We start from the raw sequence: 26,894 nt of genomic DNA, 5'->3' as shown, positions 1-26,894 counted from the left end.
CTGCCTCCTGCCAACTCTTCAGCCGAGGTCTCCTCCAATAGTCCCCACCAGGTAGTGAGCAATAAGGGAGCACACAGCTAACTCACACCTCCGATTCTAAGCTGGAGACCCGTCTCCAAGCACAGGGCCCCAGGGGGCTGTGTGTTCTGCAGGCTATAGCCCCTGCCTCCTTTGACTCCCCCCACCCTCCGCTATCCCTGTAGCCAGTGTCTGGCCCCCCCAGAGTCCTGCCCCTGCGCTTTCTAGATCTCCAGGTCTCAGTGAGCCAGGGGCCCTGGTTGGCACAGGATGGGGAATGTGGACATAAAGAGCCCCAGTACAGTGGCAGAGGGGCACAGGGGTTGAGGCAGTACTGTCTCTGCAGCATGGTGGGAGCACCAGCCCCTTCCTGGCATGCCTCCCTGTAGGAGGGCAGCCGAAGGGAGTGGTCATGGGCCAAGCGCTTCCATGCCACTCGGGCATCAGTGCCAGAACAAGAAGGACTCCCCCTACACTGAACAGCCTGGGAAGGGCACAGGGCAGGCATCGAGGCTGCCGGTAGGGTCAGGCCAGGTGGAGAGCAATACTCGGGCATTGACCTTGGCCAGGAGCCCTGGCGCAGGCATTGCCCACGGGACCAAGCTGAGCGCAGTAGTGCTTCCCGTCGCGCCAGCTGATCAGGTCCCAGAAGAGGCAAGTCCTCAGGTTCTGAGGGCTCAGGGAAAAGTGGGAGAAAGGGGCGGCCTGTCCGGTCTGCCCAGAGGAAGGATCCATGGGTACAGGGAGCAGGTGAGTGTGGGCACTCAGGGGGCTGGCACCCACCTGAGGCTGAGAACAGCCTGCCTCCATGTCCTGAGCCCATTCGTCGGGGAGACCCCTTGCTAGGACACCCAGGAGCCTGAGAGACGTCAGGCAGGGGCAGGGTGGGTGAAACAACATGGGCAAGGGGCTGAAGGACCCTTCGAACCATCAGGTCCCTGGCCCCACCCTGGCCTTTGTAACCAGGGTCTTGGGGACCTCCCCTGGGGATCGGGGGCCATGCGGTCGGGGCTCTGGTGGATTTGCCAGGCAAGCTCAGCGTCCCACTTTGCAGCAGCAGTTGGGGATTTCGAAGAGAGAAGGTGGGTGGCGGAGGCTCACAGCGGTTGCCCCAACTCTCAATGGTGCGAGTGGCACAGTCCAGGGAACTTCCCACACCTGCCGTATTCACCATTTTCTTTGCCGCCTGCAGCATCTTCAACACGTTGGCCTGGGCAGAGCCTGCTGTCAAGTCTGGGCTGGGGGACCTTGCAGGGCTACTGAGGTTCTGTACCCCACTGAAGCAGCTATAGATCCCCTGAGCCAGAAAGGAAGAAGAAGGTGGTGAGGATGCTTGATGGGCAGCAGTGGCCACAGAGAACTGTGGGTTCAGAGATGTAGAAGGGAGACGACCACACCCCAAGGACCACACCTCCTGAGTCGTCAGCTCTCAGCCTCTCCATCCAGCCCTGGGGATCTCCAAGTACTTTCCCAGTAGATCAGGCTCCTTCTATAAGCATGGTGGTGGTGGGAATGGTCGGGACAGGGGAGCAGGGATGAGGGCAAGGCTGAACTGATCCACACAGGTACCTACCCTGCTAAAGGCCAGTAGGAAATCCAGCCTTGGAGTATGTGGCACAGAGTGTCGGAGTTTCCAAAAGACCAAGTGCTCCCAGGCGAAGACAAGCAGGGCCAGCCCCATAGCTACCAGGAGCATATAGAAGACCCCGGCCATGTTGTCAATGTCCAGCTTGCTGCTCATGACCTCATTCTTCTCATTCTGGCAGATCCCTGATAGCCACACTGTTTCCAGCTTTTGGGTCTCCCCTGGAGAAGGACAGATCAAAGCTAGGGTAAGACTTCCTCAGCCACCCCTGCTTCTCCCACTCATCTACCCAACCCAACATGCGGTGGGGGGGTAGGGGGGGAGGGTGGCAGAGAAAAGGAAGCAGTGAGTTAGGCATCCTGAAATCTCAGAGTTAGAAGGGACCCCAGAAGCCATATGGTACAAGCTAGGCCTGAACAAGAATCCCCTCTACAGCAGACTTGATGAGTGGCCATCAAGCAACTGCCCCCTCCCTACAAAGGCAGCCATTACACTTTTGGACAGCTCTTAATGGTTAGGAAGGCATTTCGGATATCAAGCCAAAATTTAAAATCTGCCTTTTTACAATTTCCACCTTTCTGCCTTCTGGGCCAAACAAAACACAACTAATCTCATGGTAACATTCCTTCAAGGACTAGAGGGCAGTTGTCACATCCACCCTATCTCCTCTCTTCCAGGATAAACATCCCCCAGTTAAATTTAACCAATCCTCAAATGCTATAAATTTGAGCCCTTTCACAGTCCTTGAGAAGGAGACTTGGCATGGTGGTGCCTGCCTGTAATCCTTGCTGCTGGGATGGTGGATCTCTTGAGCTCAGGAGTTCTGAGCTACAGCAGTGCTAATGCCGATTAGTGTCTGCATTAATCCTGGCACCAGTAGGGCGAGCCCCCAGTAGTGGGGGTCCATGAGGCTTCCTAAGGAGGGGCAAAATCACCCAGGTCAGAGACTGAGCAGATCAAAGTATCCATGCCAATCAGCATGGGGATTTGAGTGATCAATGCACTTCCAGCCTGGGTGAGATAAGGAGACCAATTCTCAAAATCAAACAAACTTCACCAAAATAGAGGAACAGGGCCTAACAGAGCATCCCTAGAAGCACTCTGTTGTTCAAGAATAGCGTTTAATCAGCTCCTAGAAATGGATCATCTGATCATACACAAACAGTGGATGATTCCCCAAATCTAGAACTTTCATTGACCTAGAAAGGCAGTCTGAGACTTTCAGGCCATTTATATGCCTGACACAGCTTCCCCTGGGCCTGGGACCCTGCTCTGTGACTTGAAGAGGGTCTCCATTGGGTAACCACAGATAATCCGCCAGAGTGAAGAACCAGGAGATGGCCATAATAGGACAGCCAACATCTCTTCCTAGAGAGTCAGCCGGAGGTAGAGGACAGTCGGAGCATGAGGTTGAAGCTGGATGGAGGAGCAGGCGTCTAGGGCCATATAGCCCAAAGCCCTCCTCAGTCCCTTCTGAACCAAGCTTCCTCACCCCCTCGCTCACATACTTTGGCTCTCAGACAGGGCATCTTAGGCTTTCTTTGTGGCATGGACCCCTTTGGCAGTATAGGAAAACCTGGTTGGTTGGTTGGTTGGTTTGTGGTTGTCCTTCATTCTCAAAGAGGACCAAAGTGACATCACTATGCTGGAGTAAAGTTTCAGTGTGTCCGACTATGGCTGATCAGACCAATACAAGCTGGGAATGCTCTACCACAGGTCGGGCACAAATAGTCCGTGTGAACATTTGGGATGGATTCTCTAAATTAGTACATCCTGTATTTCCTCTGAACTGTTTCAATTCTGCTTTGCTCAAAGAGCACAGCACCTTCTCTGATGTGGGCACGCCGTGCTGAGCAGTCCTGTGCCAGTGTCTCCCATGTCACTCCCATGTCCCTTCTCAGAATGTTTTTTAAAGATTTTTTAAATTTAAATTTAATTTTAAAAATTTAAACATTCAGCGTCCCACTTTGCAGCAGCAGTTTATTAAAATTTAGAAATACTAAATTTTAGTTAGAGGTTATAGAAAATTATATATTTTTTCCATTCAAGTTCACTAGCCCCCTGAATTCTATCTATAGACCTTTGTGGCAGGGGAGCAGTGGACCCTTTTAAGAGTTAAGGCCCCTTGCCCTAGATATCTCTTCAGCTCCCTCCATCTTCATCCTGCCCTCTCCACCTAACCATCCTTATTTTTCCCCCACCCCAGTCTTCCATGGCCCCTAGAACCTCATGGCTTATTCTGTGAGGAAGAAGACCTCAGCCCTCAGCTCCATGATCTTCACGTAAGTCATGGGTACCCCCAGACCAAACTGCTTTCCCTGAATTGATTTCTCCAGAATCATAAAAAGATTAAGAGTGCTCCTGTGCCCCACCCTCCTTTCCATCGCAGTGCATAACAAGGTGAGAGGGGGACCTAGATCAGAAAAGTTAGCTAAACAAAAGGAAGCCTGACATAGAATCAGCGTTAAAAGCCAGCAGCCAGCTGGGAACAGGCTTCTTAACTGGTGCCCAAGGAGCCTCAAGCCAGCAGCATCAGCCTGTTAGGCATCTGTCTCCTAGCCACAGGCCCCACCCTGGCTGCTAAAGGCCCCCAGCACAACCCACCGTCCCCCAGGAACTGTAGGAGCGCCAGATCAATGGCCCGTTTCCAGCGGGAGTCCTTCTGCAAAGCGATGCCGTAGCCCGTGGTGGCAAAGACCTTGCCTGACCCAATGGTCACCAGCTTGCAGCCCTCATCTTTGCCCGCCATATAGTTGAGAACAGCAGCATCATAGATAAAAGCATCCAGCTTCCTAGAGCCAGGCAGAACCCTCGGTGCCAGAAATAGGCACCAGAGGGTGAAGGGATCTTAGCCAGGTGGACACTGGCTAAATAATGCCAGGAAAGGAGCACATCCTGGTACAAATAGGACGTGTTCCTTCCCCTACCCCCACCCCCGCAGTTCTTCCTTTCCCTGCTCCCAGGGAATAAGACTGCATCCCCCCTCCCTGGCAGTTCCATAGGCAACTCAGGTGGGTATTCCTCGGCCCTCCCACACTGGGGTACCTCAAGAGACCAAAAAGGGGGAAAGAATTAAGGTTCACTGGGTGGGAAACAGATCCCAAGGGAGACAGAGGAGTGGAGGGTTAGATGCCAAGCCTTGGGGAAGAAGATGGGGGCCGAGGCTTGGAGGACCCAGAAAGCCAAGGTGACTTACCCCATCTTGAGGCTGGTGAGTGCATCCTCCACTGAGCGCTGGTTGAACTTGACCATGTGGCTATGCATATCTCTGTAGTTACTCCGAATGTTGCGCTCTGTGCTGCCATTGGGCACCGTGCCAAAGCGGAACGGAGGGTACTGCTCCTGGGGACGCTGGAACTTCAAGGGAGAAGCCACCACATCCATGCACTCCTCCCAAGGGGTGTGCCCCGAAGACCATCCCACCCAAAGCTCTTGCCCACCAGCTTCAGCTGCCTCTTCCTATCATCTCTCCTCCTCTATACTGCCTCTGAGGTTCCCTGATTAAGGGGAGGGGATCAAAAACCTAGTCACACAGGCCAGGATGAGTCACTCAGGGCCAGGGTCCTATTGTTACAAAAGGCTCCACAGCCCCCTTGCCCATGCTCTGTTCTCTGAACCGCCCCTGTCTGGATCTGTCTCCCACGTGGCTGGGCATCTTGGCAAGAAGTCTGCCCTACCAGTGAGGAGATGGCACCAGGTGGGGTGGGGTAGAGATGGGCAGCTCACCTCTCCTTCATTTGATTCCCAAACTGTTCCACTCCTAGCCTTTCTTGTCTTTTACCCTAATCCACCTCTCCTCCCTTCTCCCTTTTGTCCCTCTTTCGCTCCCCTCACCTTCTTATCACTGAGGCCAGACACAGTGTCGACATACTGCTCCTGAATCATAAAGGCAGCCAGGTTGGCCGTGTAGCTGGCGAGGAAGATGACGGCAAAGAAGGCCCAGACGAGTACCATGATCTTGCTGGTGGTGCCCCGCGGGTTCTCAATAGGCACTGAGTTGTTGAAGACCAAAGCCCACAGCAGCCAAATAGATTTGCCAATAGTGAAGGAGGGACCCCCAGACTCTGTGTGAGCGAGGGGAAAGGGTGAGAGGTCAGTGGAATGGGGGACCAAACACCACCACCTAAGGAACTGACTTCATTTCTTTTTTCCCCTCCCCTGCCTCCTTACCCCTTCCCCCCAAACCAGAAAACCTCAAGAATTATGGCTCTGAGCTGTTTTGTTTGCTTTTTTTTTTTGTTTGAGGGGCAGAGGGTTGGTAGAAAACAGATTCATAGAATCATGGAATTTAGACCTGGGAGAGACTATGAGATCTACCTCCACAATTTGCAGATACATTTTGGGGGATGGCCAGTACATCGAGTTGAATTATTCTGATTTTCTTTTTGAAATGATGGGAAAATTTTTATGTGATTTTTCTTTCTGCCCACTTCTCTACTTTGGACAGAGGGCGGGGAGATATACGTGCTCCCACACTTACAGTCCATGTGTGACCACGGATAAATCACTTAATCTCTGAGTCTCAGATCTCATGTCTAACATGGGAGCAAGTATTACTTGCACATTCCACCTTGCCGGGTTGTAATAAAAAAAAAAAAGTCACTTTTTAAATCTTAAAACCTTATAGAAATGAGAGCTATTATTATCTGTTAGAGAGACGGCTTGGCATGATGGATTAGAGGATCAGTCCTAGAATGAGGAGGACAAAGCCCTAGAGTCAGGAAGGCCTGGGTTTAAGTGCTGCTGGTGACATATACTATGAGACTATGGTCGGGTCACTTAACCTGTCTCTGAATGCCCCTCAAGTAATGATCTAGACTATAAGTTGCAAATTAGGTGCTTATCTACATCTGGGGAGGTTTCAACACTGGGAACTTCCTACACAGATTCAGTTTTCTCCAATACTCCCCACCCCCACCTCCGCATATCTAATGGTTAGCTGGATAATTATTAGTAATATTGGTACAGCACCCATAAGCCCTCCATGGCAATAGGGAGGCTTCCTAAGGATGGGCTTGGTCTAATTAATCCAAATAAAAGAATTAATTCAGAATTGGCTTAGAGGGTTTTCACAGACAAAGAAGCATTCTCATGGGGTGGGAGGCAGGGAGGATGGGAGAAGGGAGAGGGGAGACGTTGGAGGAGGGTATAAAGGAAACTCTAGACAAGAGCCAGTTGGGAGTCATGGCCATGCCAAGTAGGGGAAGTCTAAGAATATATTGGAAGCCAAGCACTCCCTACACTGAGGCTGGGTGCCTTTCTTTTCTAATCATCATGCTCTGGTGTACTGTTTCTGAATTTGCATCTCCCCTCTTCCCTATTGCTAGGGATAGGGATATGACCTCTCAGATGAGTAAACTGACTCCACGCGCACGCGCGCGTGTGTGTGTGTGTGTGTGTGTGTGTGTGTGTGTGTGTGAGAGAGAGAGAGAGAGAGAGAGAGACAGACCGACAGACAGACAGACAGAGGCGAGAGAGACAAGAGAAAAGAGGAGGGGAGGAAAGAGGAAAGGAGAGGGGAGGGGAGAGGAGAAGAGAAAGGAAGAGGGAAGAGAGGAGGGAGAGAGAGAGAGAGAGAATGAGAAGGCATTGAGAGGTTAAGAGCTCTCACTGAGAATAAATCACTGAGTGATTTGCCCAGGGTTCACACAGCCTATTCCAGAGGCAGGACTTGAACCCAGTTCTAACTGACTTTGAGGCAGGTCTCACTATCTATTGCAGCACCCTGCCTCTTTCCCCAAGCCCTAGGGATATGCTCTTGTGGTCCAGAGAACATAGCAGCAGACCCCAGGTCAAGGCACCAGTTCCACAGCAGTAATTGAAAATTAGTTAAGGGTTGAATATAGATATTCTATATCTCTGAACTCAGAGATTGAAGAAATGCAGGAGGCTTGGTGCCTGGAGATGGAGTCAGTAATGGAGAAAGTTTCAAAAACTAATGGTGAGGCCCTCCTCACCAATAGCAGTCAGGGAGAATGCTCCTATGGAAGTCCAGCCAGGCCTGAACCCTCCCCCCACACCAGGAAGCTGGGGGGGGGGGAGAAGGCATCCACAGTTCAGGGAGCCTTCCAGACTCTGAGGAAGGGCTTGTGAACAGCCTGGTATCAGAAGCAGGGCTGTAGAGGATGGCCAGAGTTTGGAGGTCTCAGGCCCTGGGACTGAGAGGCAAGGTCCCCTGAATCTGCTTCGCATAGCAGAGCTGAAGCCTAGGATTCACAGGGGCCTATGATCCTGCACGTGGAGTGGTGGGGGTGGAATGTGAACCTGGAGGCTCTGGTCAAGTGCCCCATCCCTCCTCTGTCCCCCACCATTGGTCTCAACAGGGCAAAGTATTTAGAGGAACATCTCAAAGTACCAAGTTCCACGCTAGGTTCTAAGCCATTCTACCCGGTTATGACTTCTTGCCACCATCCTTCCTAATCACCTCTCCACCGGAATGTGCCTCATAGGCCCCCACTAAGAGAACATTGGCTCCAGGCCTAAAATTCTTGCTCTCAAGCTGATTGTGGAATTTGCTCCCCACGTTCACCGAATGGCAGCCATTGTGGCATTCTACAGTGCTCCACCTCCCTCTTAGTCCATCAGAAAACATCTTCACTTAAAGGGCTAGCTCATGGGTGCTCTAGTGAATAAAGTCCTGGATTCACCTATGTAAGCCTCAAAGTCCTCTCTTGTAAAATGGGCATGTTAATACTGCCAGTGCCTACCTCCCCAAATCCTCCCAGAGACCCTCCAAATTCTGGGCATCTTCCACAATCCCAAGGGTTATTGGGCAGCACACATGACACAAGTATGTGAAATGCTTTGCAGATTTAAAAAGTACCATTAGACTAGTGAACCTAACCCCCAAATCCCTCTCCTCCCAAGGTGAGGGAGAAGAGAGAATGATTCCATTCCCCAATGCCCCAGAAGAGTCAGAATTAGAAAAATTCAACCCCAGGTAAAGGTCACCCTGAAGTTCACAAAAGACACCTTTGCTTATACTCTCCACACCCTAGGCACAGCCTTCACCTTTGGTCCTGCCCACATCCCCCTACTTCCCTCTCCCCATCCATCTTCAGCCACAGCAGACCTCATGCAGAAGGATCCAGATGTACGATCTAGGGCAGGGGTGGGGAACATCAGCCTTGAGGACAAGGCCTCGAGGCTGCAGGCTCCCCAGTCCTGAGATTCTAGGGTCTCATTTCTGTGCTGTTCACTTCTAGGAAGGAGAGTTAAACATCTACATTCAGGTTTTCCCTCACTACAGCCCTGCATCTGCCATAAGACCCCTCCCACCCCCAATTTCTCTTCTGTTCATTCCCTGCTCTCGATTTCCTCTGTGTTTCCAGTAGTACCTGGCTCTTTCTCTCACTGTCCCCCCTTATTATCCCCAGCACCCCCCCAACCTCCCTCCTTCACTGATTTTCTTCCACCAATCAACAACCTCATTCATTAGCCTTGTCCACTCCTATCCCCACTGGCCTTATTCACTAGGCCACCTCACTTTTTTTCCTCCGAGGCAATCAGGCTTAAGTGACTTGCACAGGGTCACACAGCTGGTAAGTGTCAAGTGTCTGAGGCCAGATTTGAACTCAGGTCTCCAGGGCTGGTGCTCTGTCCACTGCACTACCCAGCCCATCTCACTTTGGCTCCTTCACTTTCCCCTATTGGGGCCTCCCTTACTGAGCCCCTATTCAGCAGCTTCCCCTCAGCTCTCTGGTGGAGAGCAGTGCTTCCTTTTCATTAGCCTCTCCTTCTCCCGAGGAGCATCTCCCCCAGCTCCTCCACTGGCTCCCCTCCCATTCTAGCCTCCTATGTGCCTGCCTGCCCCCTGCCCTGCACCATGGCTGCTCTTTCACTGATTCCATCCTGTATTTGACCCCTCGTATCCCTCTAACTAGGTCCTACCTGCATTGGCACCCCCCTCACTGTCTCTTCCATCACTGACTTTTTCACCAGCCTGCCCTTCTACTGGTACCACCCCACCCCACCCCACCCCAGCCACTTCTTCATTGGATCTCCCATCTTCATCAATCTCTAACTCCCACTGGCTGAATCCTTCACTGCCCTGAGCTGACTTCAAGGGCCCCTCATTAGCTCCTCTTCCCTCAGGCCCTCCTTCCTCACCCTCCCATCGACTCCCCCTTGCTAGGGGTTACTCACTCTTGCCGCTGACGAGGTTCTGGTTGTAACTGACTGGGCTAAAGTACTCGAACATGAAGACAGTGATGGCCACCACGGTGAGACACATGACAAACATCATGACCCACACAGCTGGGCTGTAGGGCTCTGAAAGAGAGAAGGGCGGAGCTCAGAGAAGGTCATCAGAGCATCCCTAGCTCTGACTCCCTCCCTCACCCAAACTTACCACCACCACCATCACCACCACTCCCACCACACACTCGCCCTCTTCCCAATGGAGGGAACAGGGTCCTCGTGACCCTCCTCAGCAGCAGGCAGGGACACTGCTCAACCAGGCCTGAACCCCACCCCCCCACCAGGAAGCTAGGGGAGAAGGTGTCCAGACCCCTCCAGGCTCAGAGGAAAGACTCGTGAGCAGCCTGCTATCAGAAGCAGGGTTGTAGAGCATGCCCAGAATTCGGAGGTCTCTGAGAAGATTTTTTCCCCCTGCGGAGCTGGGGCAATGCACCCCTGGGCCTCCATGCACTTTCACTTTCTCCCCAAGAACAGGTCCCTTCCCTTCTGCCTTTAAACATACAGACTGCCCGAATTCAAACATGTACACACACACACCCCAAACCTGCCTTTGACTTTACAGTGCTCAGGAGCTACTGTCCACTTCCAGCATCTTTTCACAGCAAGATTTCTTGAAAGATTAATCTGTCCTCAATTGCTTCCATTGATCACTCTTAAATCCTTGCACTCTGGCCTGCCTCCTCAGGACCACTCCGGATTATCACCATCCCTACCACTACCCACTAAATCTCTCTCCATTGTCCTCTCCAACAACCCCAGTGACTCCCTAATCACCAGTTAAAAAAGCCTTTTCTTCATCCTCCTAAACCACTTAGTGATGCACATCCCAGAGCACTGTCGCCTGCCCTCTCACTCTTGACCCCCCCTTTGCTCTCCTCCTCCCTCTCTGACTGTTCCTTCCCCCTCAACTGGGAGGACAAAACCTCAGGTTTTTCTTCCAGGTCCTGCCCTATGACTTAGTGAATCTCCAAGGCACAATTTTCAACCTTCTGATCATTCCCACCCCCATCCCACCCCAAAAAGGAATTAAGGCTTTTCCATTCTCAGAGTATCAATTGCCACTTCAAGGTAGATGCATGGCATAGTGCACAGAACACTGGACGTGGAAGAAGACCCAGGTTCAAATCCCACCTTAGACATCTATTAGCTGAATGATCCTGAGTCATTTGGCCTTGCTGTGCCTCAGTTTCCTAATTTGTAAAAATTAAGGGGTTGGACTCCATGGCCTCTATGACTCACAGATATGCACTTCAAACCCTGACCTCTTTTGCAAGCCTTTGGATATCTCCAAATAGCCTGGATATCATCTAGCATAAGATTATAGATTTAGAATGGGAATGTATCTTTGGGGTTATTTAGTCCAACCCATTCATTTTACAGATGGGAAAAATGAGGCCTGGGTGACAAATGTCACCTGGGTAATAAAAGTGGTGGGCCAAGGTTTGAAGCCAGGTCCTCTGACTTCAGATCCAGCCCTCTGATATATCACCATTATCTCAAACTCTTCCTCAACCTTCTGTACTTCAGACTGTCCAGAAAGTATAGCCCCCACCCCCAACCCAACAGCCCAAGACCCCTCCACACCTTGGTAGACAGTTTCATTATCATGGGAAAAAGTCATCAGCCGGTGACCAACGTCCTGTTGATCAGCCTCTGCGGACTTAGTCTGGTCCCTGAATAACAGATGCACACAGCTCTTCACCAGACCTGAACTGGAAGCCTTTCCACCTCGGTAGTACCTACCAGAGCTTGTCTTCTCCTGGCATATCCTTCAGAGCATCACCATGCCAACCCAATCCAATCCAACCCAACAAGCATTTATTAAGTGCCTGCTGTGTGCAATTAAGAGGTCATTGGTAACCTTGGAGAGGGCAGTTTCAGTTGAGTGGTGAGGTCTGAAGTCAGATCGTAAAGGACTGAGTCAAGAGATTAGAAACAACACCTATAGGAAACTTTTTCTAGGAGTTTGGTGGGGACAGGGAGGAAAAACATAATAGGATCAGGGAGAAGTCAGATCAAGCAAAGGTTTGGTTTTGTTTCTAAGATGTGGGCATGTAGAGGAATAGTTCCTGGCCTTGAAGACCTTATGGTTTATCCAGAGAGACAATAAAATAAACATAATGAGGAGTAAGGGGTAGGTACAAGGAGCTGGGAGGAGAGGGGTTAGGAAGGGCTTCATGTCAAAGGCGGTACTTGAGCAGAGCTTTGAAGGAAACTAAGGATTCTAAGAGGCAGAGGGAAGGAAGAAGTAATGTTCTAGGTGTGGGAGCCGGCCAATGCAAAAGTCTAGTCATGAGAGATGGAATGCCAGGTGTGGGGAACAGTAAGAAAGCCAGTTTGGCTGGACTGTAGCAAGCACGAAGGGGAACAATGTGGAATAAGGTTGAAAGGGTAGGCTCGGGCCAAGTTGGGAAGGATTGTAAATGCCAGAGGAGTCTATATTTAATCACAGAGATAATACGGAGCCATTAGAATTTATTGGATAGGGCAGTGACATGGTTAGCCCTGTGCTTTAGTGGTGAAGCTCCTTGGTAGTTATGTAGAAGATAGACCGGAGTAGAGACACTGCTTTAAAGCAGGGAAACCCATTAGCAGCCTGCTGCAAAAGTCTATATGACCCACGATGAGGGCCCAAACCTGCGTAGTGGTTGTGTGACTAGAGAAAAGGGGTGGAATAGTCAAGATCTGGTGACTGATTGGATATATATAAGGCAGCTTGGTGATCAAGTGCTAGACCTGGAGTTGGGACCTCAAGACCTGAGTTCAAATCTTGCTTTAGACACTTGCTAGCTGGGTGAACCTGGACAAGTCACAGCTTCTGTCTGCTTCAGTTTTCTCATCTGTAAAATGAGGATAAACCTTCTAGGGCTCTAAAATGAGATGCAACCTTAAAGGGCTTTATAAATGCTAGTTTTTATATGGAAGGAGTGAGAGTGAGGAGTTGAAAATGGCATTAAGATTGTAGGCCTGGGAGACCAATAGAAACAGGGAAGTTTGGAAGGAAAGATAATGAATTTTGTTTTTGACATGCTGAATTTGAGAGGCCTATAGGACAACCAGCTTGAAATGACCAATAGGCAGCTGTCGATTTGGGACCATAGTCCAGGAGATAGAGTAGGACTACACGTGTCAGTCTGAGCCTCCTTGACATGGAGATGATAATTGTGCTTGTCCTTCATTTTTGAAGAGGACCATGACATGAGGGAGATGATGACGTGACTTGCAGCTGACTTTGATTTGAGCGAGGGAGGGCTGTGCAAGGTTACCAGCCTCCCCTTCTCCTCCAGAGCCATCTGGGTCCAGTGGCCTGATATTAGCCAGGATGACTGGAGATGACCCAGGATGCAGTGGGAGACCCTGGCCCTTTTAGGCTTGGGCCTTTTCATGTACTCACTTAGAGTGAGGTAAGGCCTATTCAGGGAATAGGCCTCTTTAAGAAGTAAGTCAAGGGATGGCCCCTTTAATTAGAAAAAGGGGAAAAAAATCCAGATGGGAGGGGAGGATCCTCAAGGTTGCTGTTCCAAAGAGAAATAGTTACCATTGACATTCACTCTAAGCCAGGAGGGCCCAAAATGGGGCCATCAACTGGAGCTTAAAGTGAGCTAAGGGCAGCACCAAGAAAGAAGGCATAAAGACAGAGATATTGAGTACACTTACAGTGAAGGGTCCTGGAATGGATAACGGCCCAGCAGAGGAAACAGGAAGACTTGTTCTGTCTGGCATCAGAGGTCAGTGAGTGGAAGCTGCCAAGAGGCAGATGTAACCCAGAAGCCTGACTCAGTTTCCTAGTCAAGAGAAACTCCCTACTAGTCAGAGCTGTTCAAAAATGGAAGCCTTAGCAGAGGTCGGGTGCCCACTTGTCTGTTGGGTTATAGTGGAAATTCCTTTCAAGAATGGGTGGCACTAGATGGGCACTGAGATTCCTTTGTCTTGTGTTATTTTGTGTTTGTTAGCACCTTCCACGGTGGCCAGTCCTCAATCAAGGCTTACTAAATGGTGGCTGAAGGAATGATTGTTGATTGAATAAATGAATGCTGTTGTTTCATTCGATCAATCCAGCAAGCATTTAAGTGTGCATTGTGAACAGAGCACTGCAAAAATTGATGGTGGTAATTATACATTTTTGTAGAACTTTAAAGCTTATAAAGTACTTTCCTCACAATAACCCTGTCGAGTACGCACAGCAAGCCTTACTCATCCCATTTGATAGGTAAGGAAACTGAGGCATAGAGAGTTTAAATGACGTGTCCATGATAGCAAGTATAAAGGCCAAGGTCTGAACTCATCGGTTCTTTTTTTTGACCTGAAGACAGCTGCCCTCAAGGAGCTTAGTCCAATAGCGGGATATCACACAAACACCTTGTATAACTAGCTAGAATACATAACAAATATACTAGATGAATATAAAAAAAGTATAGGGTCTGAGTGGGAAAAGTACCTTATTGGCCTAGAGGAACAAGGAAGGCTTTTTATGGGGGAAGTGGATTTGGACTTGGACTTTAAGGGATGGGTAGGAATTCATCAGGTCAAGAGAAGGAGTGGGGATATTCCAGGCATTGGGAACAAGGCATGAACAAAAGTGTGGAGATAGGCAGGCACAAGGTGATCTGGGAACAGAAAGCAATTCAATTTGGCTGGAGTGCCGAGTTCGGGAGGGGAGAGAAGGCTGGAAAGTTGGGGTGGTGCCAGATTGCGGAGGGCTGAGATGAAGGACACCAGCCTGAGGAGTCTGAACATGATTGAGTAAGTAGTAGGGAGCCATTGAAATTTGAATAGAGGAGTGATGCAGGTAGATTTATGTGTAATGGGGGATTTCCCAATAAGGGTACAGGTCTTAGAGCATTCATAAAATGCTCTGCCTGGTAACAACCCATGGGGGAGGTGGGTGAGCTTGTTTCAGGAATGGGTATTAGAGATGCCCCTCCTCCAGTTCAAAGAATTCAAAAATATCCTGTTTCCAATTAGTGACAAAGGGCCTTTTAATTGGCTGCCTACCAGAGCCAAATATGAATGCAAAAGGCACAGCAAGATTGACCTCTATTCCCTGGTGACCAGCAATGCAAGAACTTCCATAAAACCTGCAAGTGGGGTGAGAGGCAACAGGAATGATAGGCTGCCTTAGATCTCCCCACCAGGCTACCATATGGCTGTGAGCACATGCCACCTATATTTCTGCTGACTTGGTGGTGGATCTTCTCTCTTGATCTTCAGAGAATGAGTATCAGAGACAAAATGGACCAGATTACCACCTTATGAGCTCTAGAAGGTTGGAAGAGCCACCAGAGCTGCTGGAGTCTACAGCTGAGTTAAACAGTAGCCACTGAAGCCAAGTCCCTAATGAGGAGTCACTTCTTGAAACAGTGGTGTTACTTGTACATGCTCCAGTCATGAGAAAGGCCCCTCCAATATAAATATACATTCCAGGGAACAAGCTCACCTACCCTCTACATGGGTTGGTGCCAGGCAGAGAGATCATGCTATGCCTGCTCTAAGGATACCAGACAAAGGAGTTGAAAAAAGAATTCAAGAGGCTGTAAGGGGCCACTGAAAGTGTATTGGAGGGGCCCTTCCTGGGACTCCGAGCATGCACAGGTATCCTGACTGTTTTCAGAGATGGCTAGTCTCCTGTAACACTTCCATAAGTGTTGTTGGTCTGGCCGTGACATGAAGGATGGATTGGAGGGGGGAGAGGCTCCTCCTCAGTCCCTTGTGCAGAGAAGCTGTTACCAAAAAGTCTGATAAAACTTGAGTGTGCCAGGTGCCTGAGACAGAACTCACCCTATTTCCAATTTCTCCTGGTGAGCCTGGGGAGATAGAACAGTATGCTCCTGACCCCTAGATCCTCTGCTTCCCGATGGCAGAGAGAGACACTGTCCACTCTTCTCTCCTTGACCCCAGTGGATGAGATTCAAGGGGCCTATGGGAGCCATGGGAAGAAGGGGCCATAGTAAGGCCCTGGAATAGTCTGAGGAGGGTGTCCAGCCCTGGGAGTAGAGGGGGAGGAGAGAAACCTGAACAACTGAGAAAAGGGCCCACTTCTCCTCTCACCACTAAGGAAAAGACAAGTAATAACAGGTATAGAAGGGTCCTCAGAGATCCTCTATGGCAAAGGGTTATTAAGCTTTTTGTGGCATGTGCCCCCTTTGGCAGTCTGGGGAAACCTATGGACCCAGTCTCAGCAAAAAAAAAAAAAAATGAATAATTCAGGGAAATGCTAAATTTTACTTAGAGGTTAGTGAAAATAAAGATATGGGATGCTTTTCCCATCCAGCTTCACAGACCCCTGAAATGTATTCATGGACTCCCACGCTAAGAACTCCTGGATCTCGTCCAACTCCTTCATTTTACGGATGAGAAAACCAGGGCCCGGAGTGTTCTGGTGACTTTAGGCAAGGCTGCACAAGTAGAAAGAGCAGGATCAGAACTCAAGCTCTGATCCCAACTCCAGTGGTCTTTACACCATGGCATAATGAGGACACCAGCTGCTGAGGATTTCCCCAGGACTATCTCCTGCCCCCAGCTCTGATCCCAGCCCAGGGACCCAAACGACCCTGATTCCCTCCCTCCTCACTCCCAGCTCACCCAGGAAGGCAGAGGGCGAGACGGTGCCATTGCTCCGGGCCACCATGACGCTGATACCCGTCTCCACGAAGGGCACGGAGAAGTCAACAATCTCCGAGCGCTCCTCATTGATGGTCAGGGAGCCGATGGCCATGTCTGCCCGCTTGTAGTACACCTGGGGGAGGGGAGTGGTGAAGAGAAGGATCCAGGCACCCAACGCTTGCCCTCACAGACCCAGCTCGCCTCAGCTGTATCCTCATCCCCATCCCAACAGCTTAGCCTGGGCCCCTCCTCAAAACAAAACAAAACAAAAAAAACCTCAACAAAATGAGGAGCAAAGTAGGAAGAAATCAGATTCTAGCAGAAATCACAATGACACACAAGAACCCCACCACCCAGCCCAGCCTCAGCCACTTGGGCTCCATGTTCTGTGGGGTGGGTAGTCTCCCTGACCCTAGGAGACAGGATTCAAGGGGCCTACAAAAGTCATGGGAAGAAGGGGCCTCAAGGGCCTGAAAGGGCCTTTGAATGACTCAATAAGCAATAATAATAATAATAATAATAAAAACACATACATACACCACCTACTGTGTGCCGGGCATAGTGTAAGTGCTTCATAAATATCTCATTTAATCCTCACAACGACCCTAGGAGGTATTACTACTTCCCCTATTTTACAGTTGGGCAAACCAAGGCAAACAGAGGTGAAGGGATTTGCCCAGGGTCACACAGCTAGTAACTGTCTGAGACTGGATAGAAGGAGCCGACAATGAATTTTGAGCTGAGAAGAGACACAGGTGGATCTGTGCATCTAAAGAATGTGGATTGGTGGGAGGAAAAGTATCCACAAAACTTTTTTTTTACACATAGTAGGTGTTCAATAAAGAAATATTAAATTGGGGGGCAGCTAGGTGACACAGTGAGTAGAGCACCGGCCCTAGAGTCAGAAGGACCTGAGTTCAAATCCGGCCTCAGATACTTGACACACTTACTAGCTGTGTGACCTTGGGCAAGTCACTTAATCCCAGTTTCACTGCCTTCTCCCCTCCAAGAAAAAAAATATTAAATTGAAGCAAGTTGACCAACGCAGGGAAGTGTGAGGGACCTTGCTGATGGGGGCTGCAGCCGAGCCCTCACCTACCTCACCGATCATGCCGTTCCAGATGCCCCGCACCTTCTTGCCATGTTTGCCATTGGTCACCAGGTACAGGTCGTAGGAGAACTTGACCCCCTTGGCCAGCTTCTTCAGGATGTCGATGCAAAAACCCTTGCAGCACAGTTTGGTGTAGGAGTCCCCAGGGCCATCGCTGCTGCCACCGTCCAGCAGAGACCCAGCCAGAAGGTCAGCCTCATTCTGTGACTGGAGCCTTTCCCCGCCCCCCCCCCAGAGCCAGCCCAACCCCCAACTCTTGTCCCTCCTGACTGATCTCAGGCATGCTCACTCACTCACTCACACACACGCTCGCACACACACACACATGCACATACACACATACTTTCTCTTTCGGAGACTCAGTTTCCTCCTTTATAAAATGGGAATATTGTTAGCAAAGATAACAAAAGTCATCACATAGGGTCACAGGAGAATGGGTCCTCTAATACTGTTTTGAAGTTGTAAATTGAATTATACCGTAAAAGTTAAAATACTCTTTGATCTACCACTAGGCAACTACCCCAAGGAAAGGTCCCATATAACCAAGATATTCATAGCAGCATTTTTTTTTGGCAGCACTAAAAAACTGGAGAGAAATGGGTGATCATAATTTGGGGAATGACCGATTAAAATTGTGGCATGCAAATTTAATGGAAAGCTATTATGCCACAAAGAAATGAGTACAAAGAATTTAGAGAAACTTGGGAAGTGTTAAAAGTGTTAAAAACCAATGCTAAAAATAAATTGATCCATGAGAATAATCTATGCAATGATCCTAATAATGTAGGAAAAACATCATAGGTAAACATCAGCTCCCTGATTAAGGAAGTGACCAATCAGGACTTTTGGAGAACTGTTACAGATCAAGGAGGCCTCCTATGAAGCAGACACGTGGTGCACTCTCAGTGCAGAATGAGGCCTAACAGTGGTGGGATTCAGTCAGTTCACATCAGCTCAGTGGAACCGGTACCTAATTTTAGGTTGAGTTTGGTGAACCGGTTGTTAGCGGGGGCAAGGCCTTGGCTGGTTCTGTGGAGAACCAGTTGTTAATTCATTTGAATCCCACCACTGGGCATACATTCTCAGACATGACCAATGCAAAGGGAGCTCCAGGGAATATTTGGAAATGACCACAATGTATAAAAGGGGCAGCAACAAAACATTTAAAAAATAAAGTAAATGAAGGTATTATGCTAGATGAGTTCTAATGTCCCTTCTGGTTTGAGATTCTTTCACTATGGGAAACACACACATACATACACACACTCCCCTAGGGAAGGAGCATCGAGTGCCAGGAGTTGGGTCACCCCTCCACACCCACAGAGCCTATGTTGGTGTAGCTAATGTGGTCATTGCCAAACTTTTTTTTTTTTTTTGGTGAGACAATCAGGATTAAGTGACTTGCCCAGGGTCACACAGCTAGTGTCAAGTGTCTGAGGCTAGATTTGAACTCAGGTCCTCCTGACTCCAGGGCTGATGCTCTATCCACTGTGCCACCTAGGTGCCCTTTGCCAAACTCAAGTCCAAAGAATAAGGTCTTGTCTTTGAAATTATCCTCATGAATTCAAAGCTTTCTTCTGAACCACCTTCCTCCTTTTCCCCTGTTTAACATGCCTCTGGACCCCAGGGAAGGGGATAAATCAGGAGTTGGGGGTAGGGAGCCTAAGGGCTGGTGAAGACAGAAAGAAATGAGACCCTGCCACAGGCTCGAGTATAAACAGCCCTGCCAGTGTGAGGGTAAGGGAGCTTGTTTCAGGGAACATTGAGGAAGAGGAAGGACAGGGGAGGAAAAAGTCCACCTCCATCCCTAATCATAAGGCTTATGATTCTTATCTGATGATTTAGAATGCTAAAACAGGATGATCCTTAGAGGTCATCTAGTTCCTATCATTCCCCTCAACCTCTCCCCCAAACCTCACTTTATAGATGGGGAAACCTGAGACCAGCGAAGTGATTTGTTCAAGGTCATTCAGTGAGTTAGAATAGCAGAATTAGAACCCTGGCCTCCGGCCTTGCTGTCTTACTGGTCTTCCCAATGTCCCTGGGCAAGTCCATCTAACTAGAAGAAGGCCATACAGTGCCACCCTCCCTAAAGTACTCTGGGTACACAGCCAGGAGGCATAGAGTTCAAGCATTTGGGTTTACCCTAAATTGGTCTTTTGAAAAGCCCCACAGGACTCTGGTGTGTGCTTCGTGGCTCTCTGGGAGAGAGGAAAAATCCCCTCATTGTCAACACACAAATGCATGCGCGCACACACACACACACACACACACACACACACACACACACACGCGCGCGCGCGCGCGCGCGCGCACGGACCTGCCAAACCTGTCAGTGCGGTTGCTTTGTTTTCGGCAGGGCACAGTGTTGGGGATGCAGCCACCTGTACTGGAGTCAGGACTTTCCACAATGACAAATGGCCGCTCCTCCAGGGTGGCCACCGTCAGGTGCCGGTTGTCAACCACTGGTTGCAGGTAGGCGCCATATCTGGGCCACACAGGGTACTTCATGTGAATGATGCCCTGCTCCCAGCGCCCCACCTGTGACAGAGCAAGAGTCAATATGGGTCCTCTTCTTCCTACACTTATACCCCAGTCCATGGAAGGTAGTCATGCCAGGGAGGGGCAACTTTCTCCCAAGACAAGGGGGAAGGCATTCCCCTAGGAAATGAGACTATCAGGCTGGGTGTCCCAGGAACAGGGAATGCCCAGATTGTCCCCTTCCAGAAAAGCAAAGACCAGGGCCCAAGGAACAACCCATTGGCTCCTAGGAGAACTCTGGCCCTGTTACATCTACCCCAGAGAAAATGAAAACAGAGAGATCCACATATTGGGGAAGTTGAGAGGAGAGAGTTTCCCTTCAGTTGAGGTCAGGAAAGGGAAAGAAAGGTTAGGACTGTGGGAGGGGATTCTGAGGAAGGCCTCAACTATGGCTTAGTAAGATAACAGCAGGGTAATATGCAGAAATTCTATGCTAAGAGGACCTCAGAAATAGTTATGGGACACATAAAATATAAGTGACAGCCTGATAGAATTGAGAAAATGCAAAAAGTGCTTATAGCTAAGACCTGAGGAGGTAGAAAAGCAGGAGAACTGGAGATAAGGCTATCTCAGGAATTAGCTTACTTCTGTTAGGTTGATGAAGTCAGAGGCTGGGGCAGGGGAAGGGAGGAGGTGGGGGGAAGAAGCCTCAAGGTCTCAGCCTCTCCCCTTCCCCTTCTCACCATCTCCCAGAGTCGATGCCGGTTGAGTGAGATCACCACCATGGTGGGCCGCACCAAGTACCCGCCAGCGCTGAAGGAGAAATCCCGCTGCTCCCAGGTCACATTCATCAGGTGCCTGACAAGGGGAGGGAAGGATCAGCTCATAGGGTGATATTCTGTAGATGCAAAAGACCATCTATCCATTCTACCTACACATCTGGATATGGTGGCTCCTTTTTCATGGGCTGAAGCGGTTCTCCTCCTGTCCTATCCCTGAAAATGATAGGATCCCGACCCTTTTGAATCTCTTCATCTCCAGCACTTCTAGTGGGCCTGGATTCCTGATTCAGTGTCCAAAAAACCTCAAGCTAGAATGATGGGCAAAATCTGATAAAAGAAAATCTATTAGGGATTAGATTTAATTCAGGAGTCTTTATTCATTATAGGCACTATGTGGAAGTCACTGTAGATACAAAGGAAAAAAACTGGAATTGTCCTTTGTAGTCTGCTAAATGAAGGCTTGCTTAAATGTAGAGTCCTACCTTTGGGTTCAAAAAATCAATTGCAGAAGGGTAGAAGTAGGAGGAATGGTTGGAAAGGATCAGACAATCTCTTGAAAGGACCTCAAAGGCAATCTAGCCTGAACTATCCCCTCTGCTACACTGTCAATAAATGGCCATAGAGTCCCTGCTTGAAGACTTCCATGGAAGTCTAACACACTAGTCGTTCCATTTGTGGACAGCTCTAATAGGAAGTTTTTCTGTTACTTGGAGCCCGAATCTGTCTCTCAGCAGCTTCCATTCATTTCTTCTACCTAGTTCTTCCCTTTTAGACCACGTAGAACAAATATCATCTGTCTTCCACTTGACAGTCTTTTGAATACTTGAAGATAATTCTCATGTACCCTCTATTGTTTCTCTATTCTCTGAGTCTTAGCTCAGCATCTCCAGTCTCTGCTATTGTTCTTCATATGGCAAGGTCTCAAAGAGACACGGGCAGCTAGGTGACACAGTGGATAGAGCACCAGGCCTGGAGTCAGGAAGACCTGAGTTCAAATGTGACCTCAGACACTTACTAGCTTGTGACCCTGGGCAAGTCACTTAATCTTTTTGGCCTCAGTCTCCTATCTGTCAAATGAGCTGGAGAAAGAAATGGCAAACCACTCCAGTATCTTGTCCAAGAAAACCCCAAATGGGGTCAAGAAGAGTCAGAAATGACTGAACAGCAAAGAGACATAGTCAGGTTCTTCTGTCCACACTTCAGCTTTTCAACCAAGGAAATGGTAACCACGGATGGTGAGAGAACTAGGGACTGTGCCATATTGAAATTGAAGGAACTGGGGATGATTGGCCTAGGGAAGAGAAGACTCCAACAGGATAGGCTTGTCCAAGTATTTGAAGGATTGACACTAAGAATCATTAGACCTGTTCTGCTTGGCCTTAGGGGACAGGACTAGAGAGAAACCAAGGCAGATTTTGGTTCAATATAAAGAAAAACTTCCTAACCATCACACCTGCCTCAGAATTGTTTGCCCCTCCCTAGGGTACCTTCAAGGGAAGGTCCCTTCCAAGGTTAGATCCTATGATTCTAACTTAGAGGAAGGCCCAACTGACCATTTTTTTTAAAGTTGGACTAACTTACATTGACACAATGGGGAGATATTGGGGGCTCAAAAGCAGAGTGCAGAAAGGTGGTGTGAGGAGCTAGAAAGATTCCTGAGTATTTAGGGCATAACAGATGCAAATGAGATGCAAACCAACATGCAAATGAGCTCTAATTCTGATACATGCCTCACTATTCCTTCTCCACCCCTGTCCTTTTTTCTTGGTACACATATGGCAAAAGATGCTCACCTGTAGAAGGCTTCTCCCGAAGGGCTCATAGGTTCAGCAGGAGCATGGCAGTCACGAGCAGGAGCTGGCAGTTCCCCGTGGTACCGTAAGTAGCCGTGGGCCCCCAGGGCCACAATGGCCACACCATCTCGGACCTTCTGTCGAAGGCTGAGGCGCCAACTCTCGGTCACCACACTGATAAGGCCCACGGGGAAGACAGAGGGTGGGGCCTCGGTGCTGCCCAATGCCAAGCTAGGCACCACCCACACGTAGCCGGGCCCTACCAGCCCTTCCTCCTCAGCCACTGAAAACAAGTATTCTGCTTCTTCTCGAGAGCAGTATGCCACGAGCACCTGAGCATCCAGCTGGCGAAGGAGGCGCTGGATGCGTGAGCTGGGGCTGCCAGGGCTCAGCTCCAGGGTGAGGATGTCCAGCAGCTCCCAGCCCAGGTAGCTGGCCTCAGTGAATGAGCGGATGCCCTCCAGGAAGACAGCATAGCCAGGGTGGAAGCTGGTGATGACTGCAAAGGAACTCCAATCATACTCCTCCAAGACCTTGAAGATCACCTGGATCTGCTGTTCAATGGATACCCCCAGCTGCAAGAAGGAGGAGCCGGGTTCCTGCCAGGAGGGGAGAGGGAGTTGGGAAGGAGCTGAGACTCTCTCTGCTCCCAGAACCCAGGGCCACCCTTTGTCTCTTGCTAGCCCTGAGGTCAGAGGTGGAACTAGGAATTGTTTCACTTGGGACAAAAAGAGTTAAGAGGGGACACCAGTCCAGAGAGGTACCCAGTGACCCGGAAGGGACAGCCTGTCTTCTTCTGTTTCTCCCTTACCCCTACCAAATAACGCTAGTCTATGACGCCACCACTTGACTTCTCTATCCTCTCTCAGGGTCTGTCTCCCCCCTGCAGGAACACAGCCAGCCGAGGATTGTGAGGCATGAGTTATGGGGGATGCCATGAGGGGAAGTGTACCCCTTGGACATCAGTGCCTGGGGAAACCCAGTTCCTCTACCCTAGTTACACACTGCCTGAGGTTCTGTCTTTCTTTCAACCACCCTTCCTTCAATTCTCACAGCCTTCTGGAGTGTAAGAAATAATGGAAATGCAGCTGTCCCAGCCTGCCTCAGATCCCTGACAGAATAGTCATCAGGGACAGGTCTCTTACTGGAGAAGAATATTTAGGATATGTATTAAAGGGAGGTTTGGGGATATGTAGTGAATGGGAAGGCTTGGGCTAAAAGTTGTATCCAAGACCCAACAAGGGACATTGGGCTAGTTCTGTGTGATATGAGATGCCAGCAGGTAGAAAGAGATGCTTACTCATCCAAACACAGTGAAGTGAGAAATGGCAAATGTGATGAATTCAGAGAAGCATGGAAAGATCCACCTAAACAGATGCAGAATGAAGTGAGCAGAGCCAAGAAAAGCCACATACACTATGGTGATAACAAGATAAATGGAAAGGACATCCACACACCAAAAAACCAAAAGTGAATGTTGGAAAATGATTTTTACAAACACAAACATGGATCAAAAGAAGAGGTATGAGAAGGCCCTCCTAACCCATGCCTTCAGAGAGGTGGGAGGTCTGCAGGTATTGCACATTACACATATTTTCAGATGTTTTCAATGTATTGAGTGGTTTTGCTAATTTTTTCCTCTTTTTCTTTTTTTATGTTTTTAAAAGCATCATTTGTTACATTGGATGGTTCGTGGGAGGTGCACACTAGGGAAAACAAGAATAACAATAATTTTTTTTAGAAAAACAAGAATATAGTGAAGCAAATTCAGTTTGCCTCCAACCTGGACTGGTAATCATCCTCATTTCTCCTTATGGAATGGGGAAGTCATTGGATCTTTGCTATTCTTGTCCAGTCTCCTCCATCTTGCCTTCCTTTCGTCCTCCAAAACTTTCAGTTTCCCCTACCCCAACCCCCTCTCCTCCAGATGTCTCTAAACCATCCCAAAGGACCTCAGTCCCCTCCTCCAGCCTTTTTCCTCCCATCTCCCCCGAAATATAACATCAGCCTCCCAACTTTCATGCCCATGACTCCTTCCCAGCCCCACCCTATCCTGGATGTCCCAATCTGCTGCCCCTCTAAACCTCCCGTCCATGAAGCGCCCATTTCCTGCTCAAGTGTCTATGATATTAGCAATAAAGGGTGGAGAGGGCAGGAGGGGATGCCAAAACACCTTTGGAGTAAGGACCACAGCCGAGCCTCCACTGATGCTGATGATGGGCACGTGTGTCTGGGAGGAGATGAAGTCAAGAATCTGTGCCACAGCCTCAGTGCCCACGTTGTCCTCAAAGACAATGCCATGGACACGGGCAGAGCCCAGGAGCCCACAGATCTGCGTGAGAAGGGTGCTGGGGTTGGTGTCATTAACCACCACAGTGATTGGCTGGATCTCCAGGGGCAGGTCCAGGAAGTTCTGAGGGGTGAGGCGAGCACGGGCCAGGGTCTGAGCCTGGGCCTGCAATGGGGGTGCTGAGCTGGCAAACACCACAGCTACTGTCACCACCTGTTTTCCCCGGCCAGGCCCCACCCCTGCCCAGGTGCCTAGGAGGGTGGTCAGCAGCAGGGCCAGTCCCAAGACTCTACCCATGTCCACTGGAGAGGTCCTGTAGAGATACAAAAACAGAGACAGACAGAAGCATGGAGAGATGGATGGTGATAGAAAGATGAAAAGAAAAAAGATAAATCCAAAGGGATAGAGACACATAAAGGAATGGAAAGAAAGAGACACACATCCAAAGAGAAAGAGACACAAAAACAGGGACAAAGGAAACAAAGACAGAACCAAGGAGGAGACAGAGACCAAGAGGAGAAAGAAACAGAGAGAAGACAGAGACAGAAAAGAGACAGAGACACAAAGTGAGAAACAGATGTACAGACACAGAGAAAGGAAGAAAAGGCAGAGGAAAATAAACACATACCTCAAAAAGGGACAATAAGAAAAAGAGAAAAAACCAGATAGAGATGATACAAAGACAGACAAGGGGACAAAATGTCCGGTGTGGGCCTTGAGGAGATTCATATCAAGGTGGGTGCTGGCTGGGGCAAGGAACACAGGAACAACCAGTAGGAACTGAAGAGGAGAGAAGTCTAGGTAGGATGGCAAGAGCCACAACATGCTGGGAAAAGCCCCCAAACTGTTGATTCACTATGGTGAGTCTAATATACCATGAGGTTTACCTGTCATTTATACACAGAATACTGATGTAATCCTAGTGTTGGCAGAAATCTTAGAGGTCCCCTAATTAATGCCCTAGCCAGTGCAGGAATCCATTTCTGGACTGACCATTCTAGATGGTCATCCAGCCTCTGTTTGAGTACAGTGACAGGAAACTCATTACCACATAAGGTAGGTCTTTTATCTTTTGGATGGCTCTAATTGTTACAAAGGCAGCTCGGTATTGCAGCGGATAGAGCACTCATCTTTCTGAGTTCAAATCTGACCTCAGACACTTACTAGCTTCCTGACCCTGGGCAAGTCACTTAACCTCTGTCTGCCTCAGTTTCCTCATCTGTAAAATGAGCTGGAGAAGGAAATGGCAAACCACTCCAGTCTCTTGGCCAAGAAAACCCCAAAATGGGGTTACAAAGGGCTGACCATGACCGAAACAACTCCACAACAAATGTTGCAAAGGCCTTCCTTTTAGACGGTGGAAATCCATCCTTGGTCCTAGGTCTTCCCTCTAGATCCACAGAGAGAATACGTCTAGATGTGCTTCTCTACGACATCCTTTCAAATGACGGAAGCCATCTCTTGTGTTCCTTTCAGCCAATCTGGTCATTGGCATCTATTCACGGTTACAGTTATCCTTTCTACAAGACTTTAAGGTTTGCAAAGGATTATGCGAATGTCATCTCATTTGGTCCTCAAGACAAACTGATGAAGTAGTTCTTATTGTTATCCCATTTTACAGATAAGGAAGGAAGCTGAGATCGAGACAGGCAATGGCGATTTACCTAGGGTCACACAGCTAGTAAGTATCTGAAGGAGTATTTGAACTTCAGTCCTTCCAACTCTAAGCCCAGCATCATTACCCACTTTGCCACTTTCAGCTGCCTCTGAAGTCTGCAGGAGTTTTAGGGTGGATTCATTAATGTCCTCAAGAGTCTTATTAAGACCGTAACCTAATTTACTTCTCTTTGCGCTCCGTCTGATTTCTTTTAGACCTATGCCTCTGGCTGGTTTGCTGGAACTAATTCTTACTGGAAGGACCAAGGAGAACAAACCTAATCTAAGGGTGAATGAAGGGCCAACAAAGACAATTTTCTTGAGACTCTAAAACTGACAATCTAAGTGGACCCCTGAATTCTAAAATATGGCTGTC

At 49.1% G+C, this 26,894-nt stretch overlaps 1 protein-coding gene across 1 annotated transcript; it reads right to left on the bottom strand.

Moving 5' to 3' along the window:
* Window positions 1–25,159, bottom strand: GRIN2C (glutamate ionotropic receptor NMDA type subunit 2C). Its single transcript, XM_036756778.1, has 12 exons — window positions 24,746–25,159; window positions 22,573–23,171; window positions 20,741–20,855; window positions 19,846–20,057; window positions 17,505–17,670; window positions 16,385–16,538; window positions 9,749–9,874; window positions 5,438–5,667; window positions 4,800–4,960; window positions 4,208–4,395; window positions 1,592–1,824; window positions 1–1,315 (listed from the first exon to the last, which is right to left on the bottom strand). The coding sequence occupies exons 1-12, from the start codon at window positions 25,157–25,159 to the stop codon at window positions 83–85; spliced, it is 3,831 nt and encodes a 1,276-aa protein (XP_036612673.1). The 3' UTR covers window positions 1–82.
* Window positions 25,160–26,894: the final 1,735 nt, after the last annotated feature.

This window comes from Trichosurus vulpecula, chromosome 4 (genome assembly GCF_011100635.1).
Source record: "Trichosurus vulpecula isolate mTriVul1 chromosome 4, mTriVul1.pri, whole genome shotgun sequence".
Lineage (NCBI taxonomy): Eukaryota > Metazoa > Chordata > Mammalia > Diprotodontia > Phalangeridae > Trichosurus > Trichosurus vulpecula.
This window is presented reverse-complemented; position numbering and strand designations above follow the sequence as displayed.

Coding starts and splice junctions, on each gene's coding strand:
- GRIN2C (XM_036756778.1), bottom strand. CDS start 25,159: ATGGGTAGAGTCTTGGGACTGGCCCTGCTGCTGACCACCCTCCTAGGC. Junction 23,172..24,745: donor CTGTGGTCCTTACTCCAAAG/GTGTTTTGGCAT, acceptor CCCTCCTGGCAG/GAACCCGGCTCCTCCTTCTT. Junction 4,396..4,799: donor CTCACCAGCCTCAAGATGGG/GTAAGTCACCTT, acceptor GCCTGGCTCTAG/GAAGCTGGATGCTTTTATCT.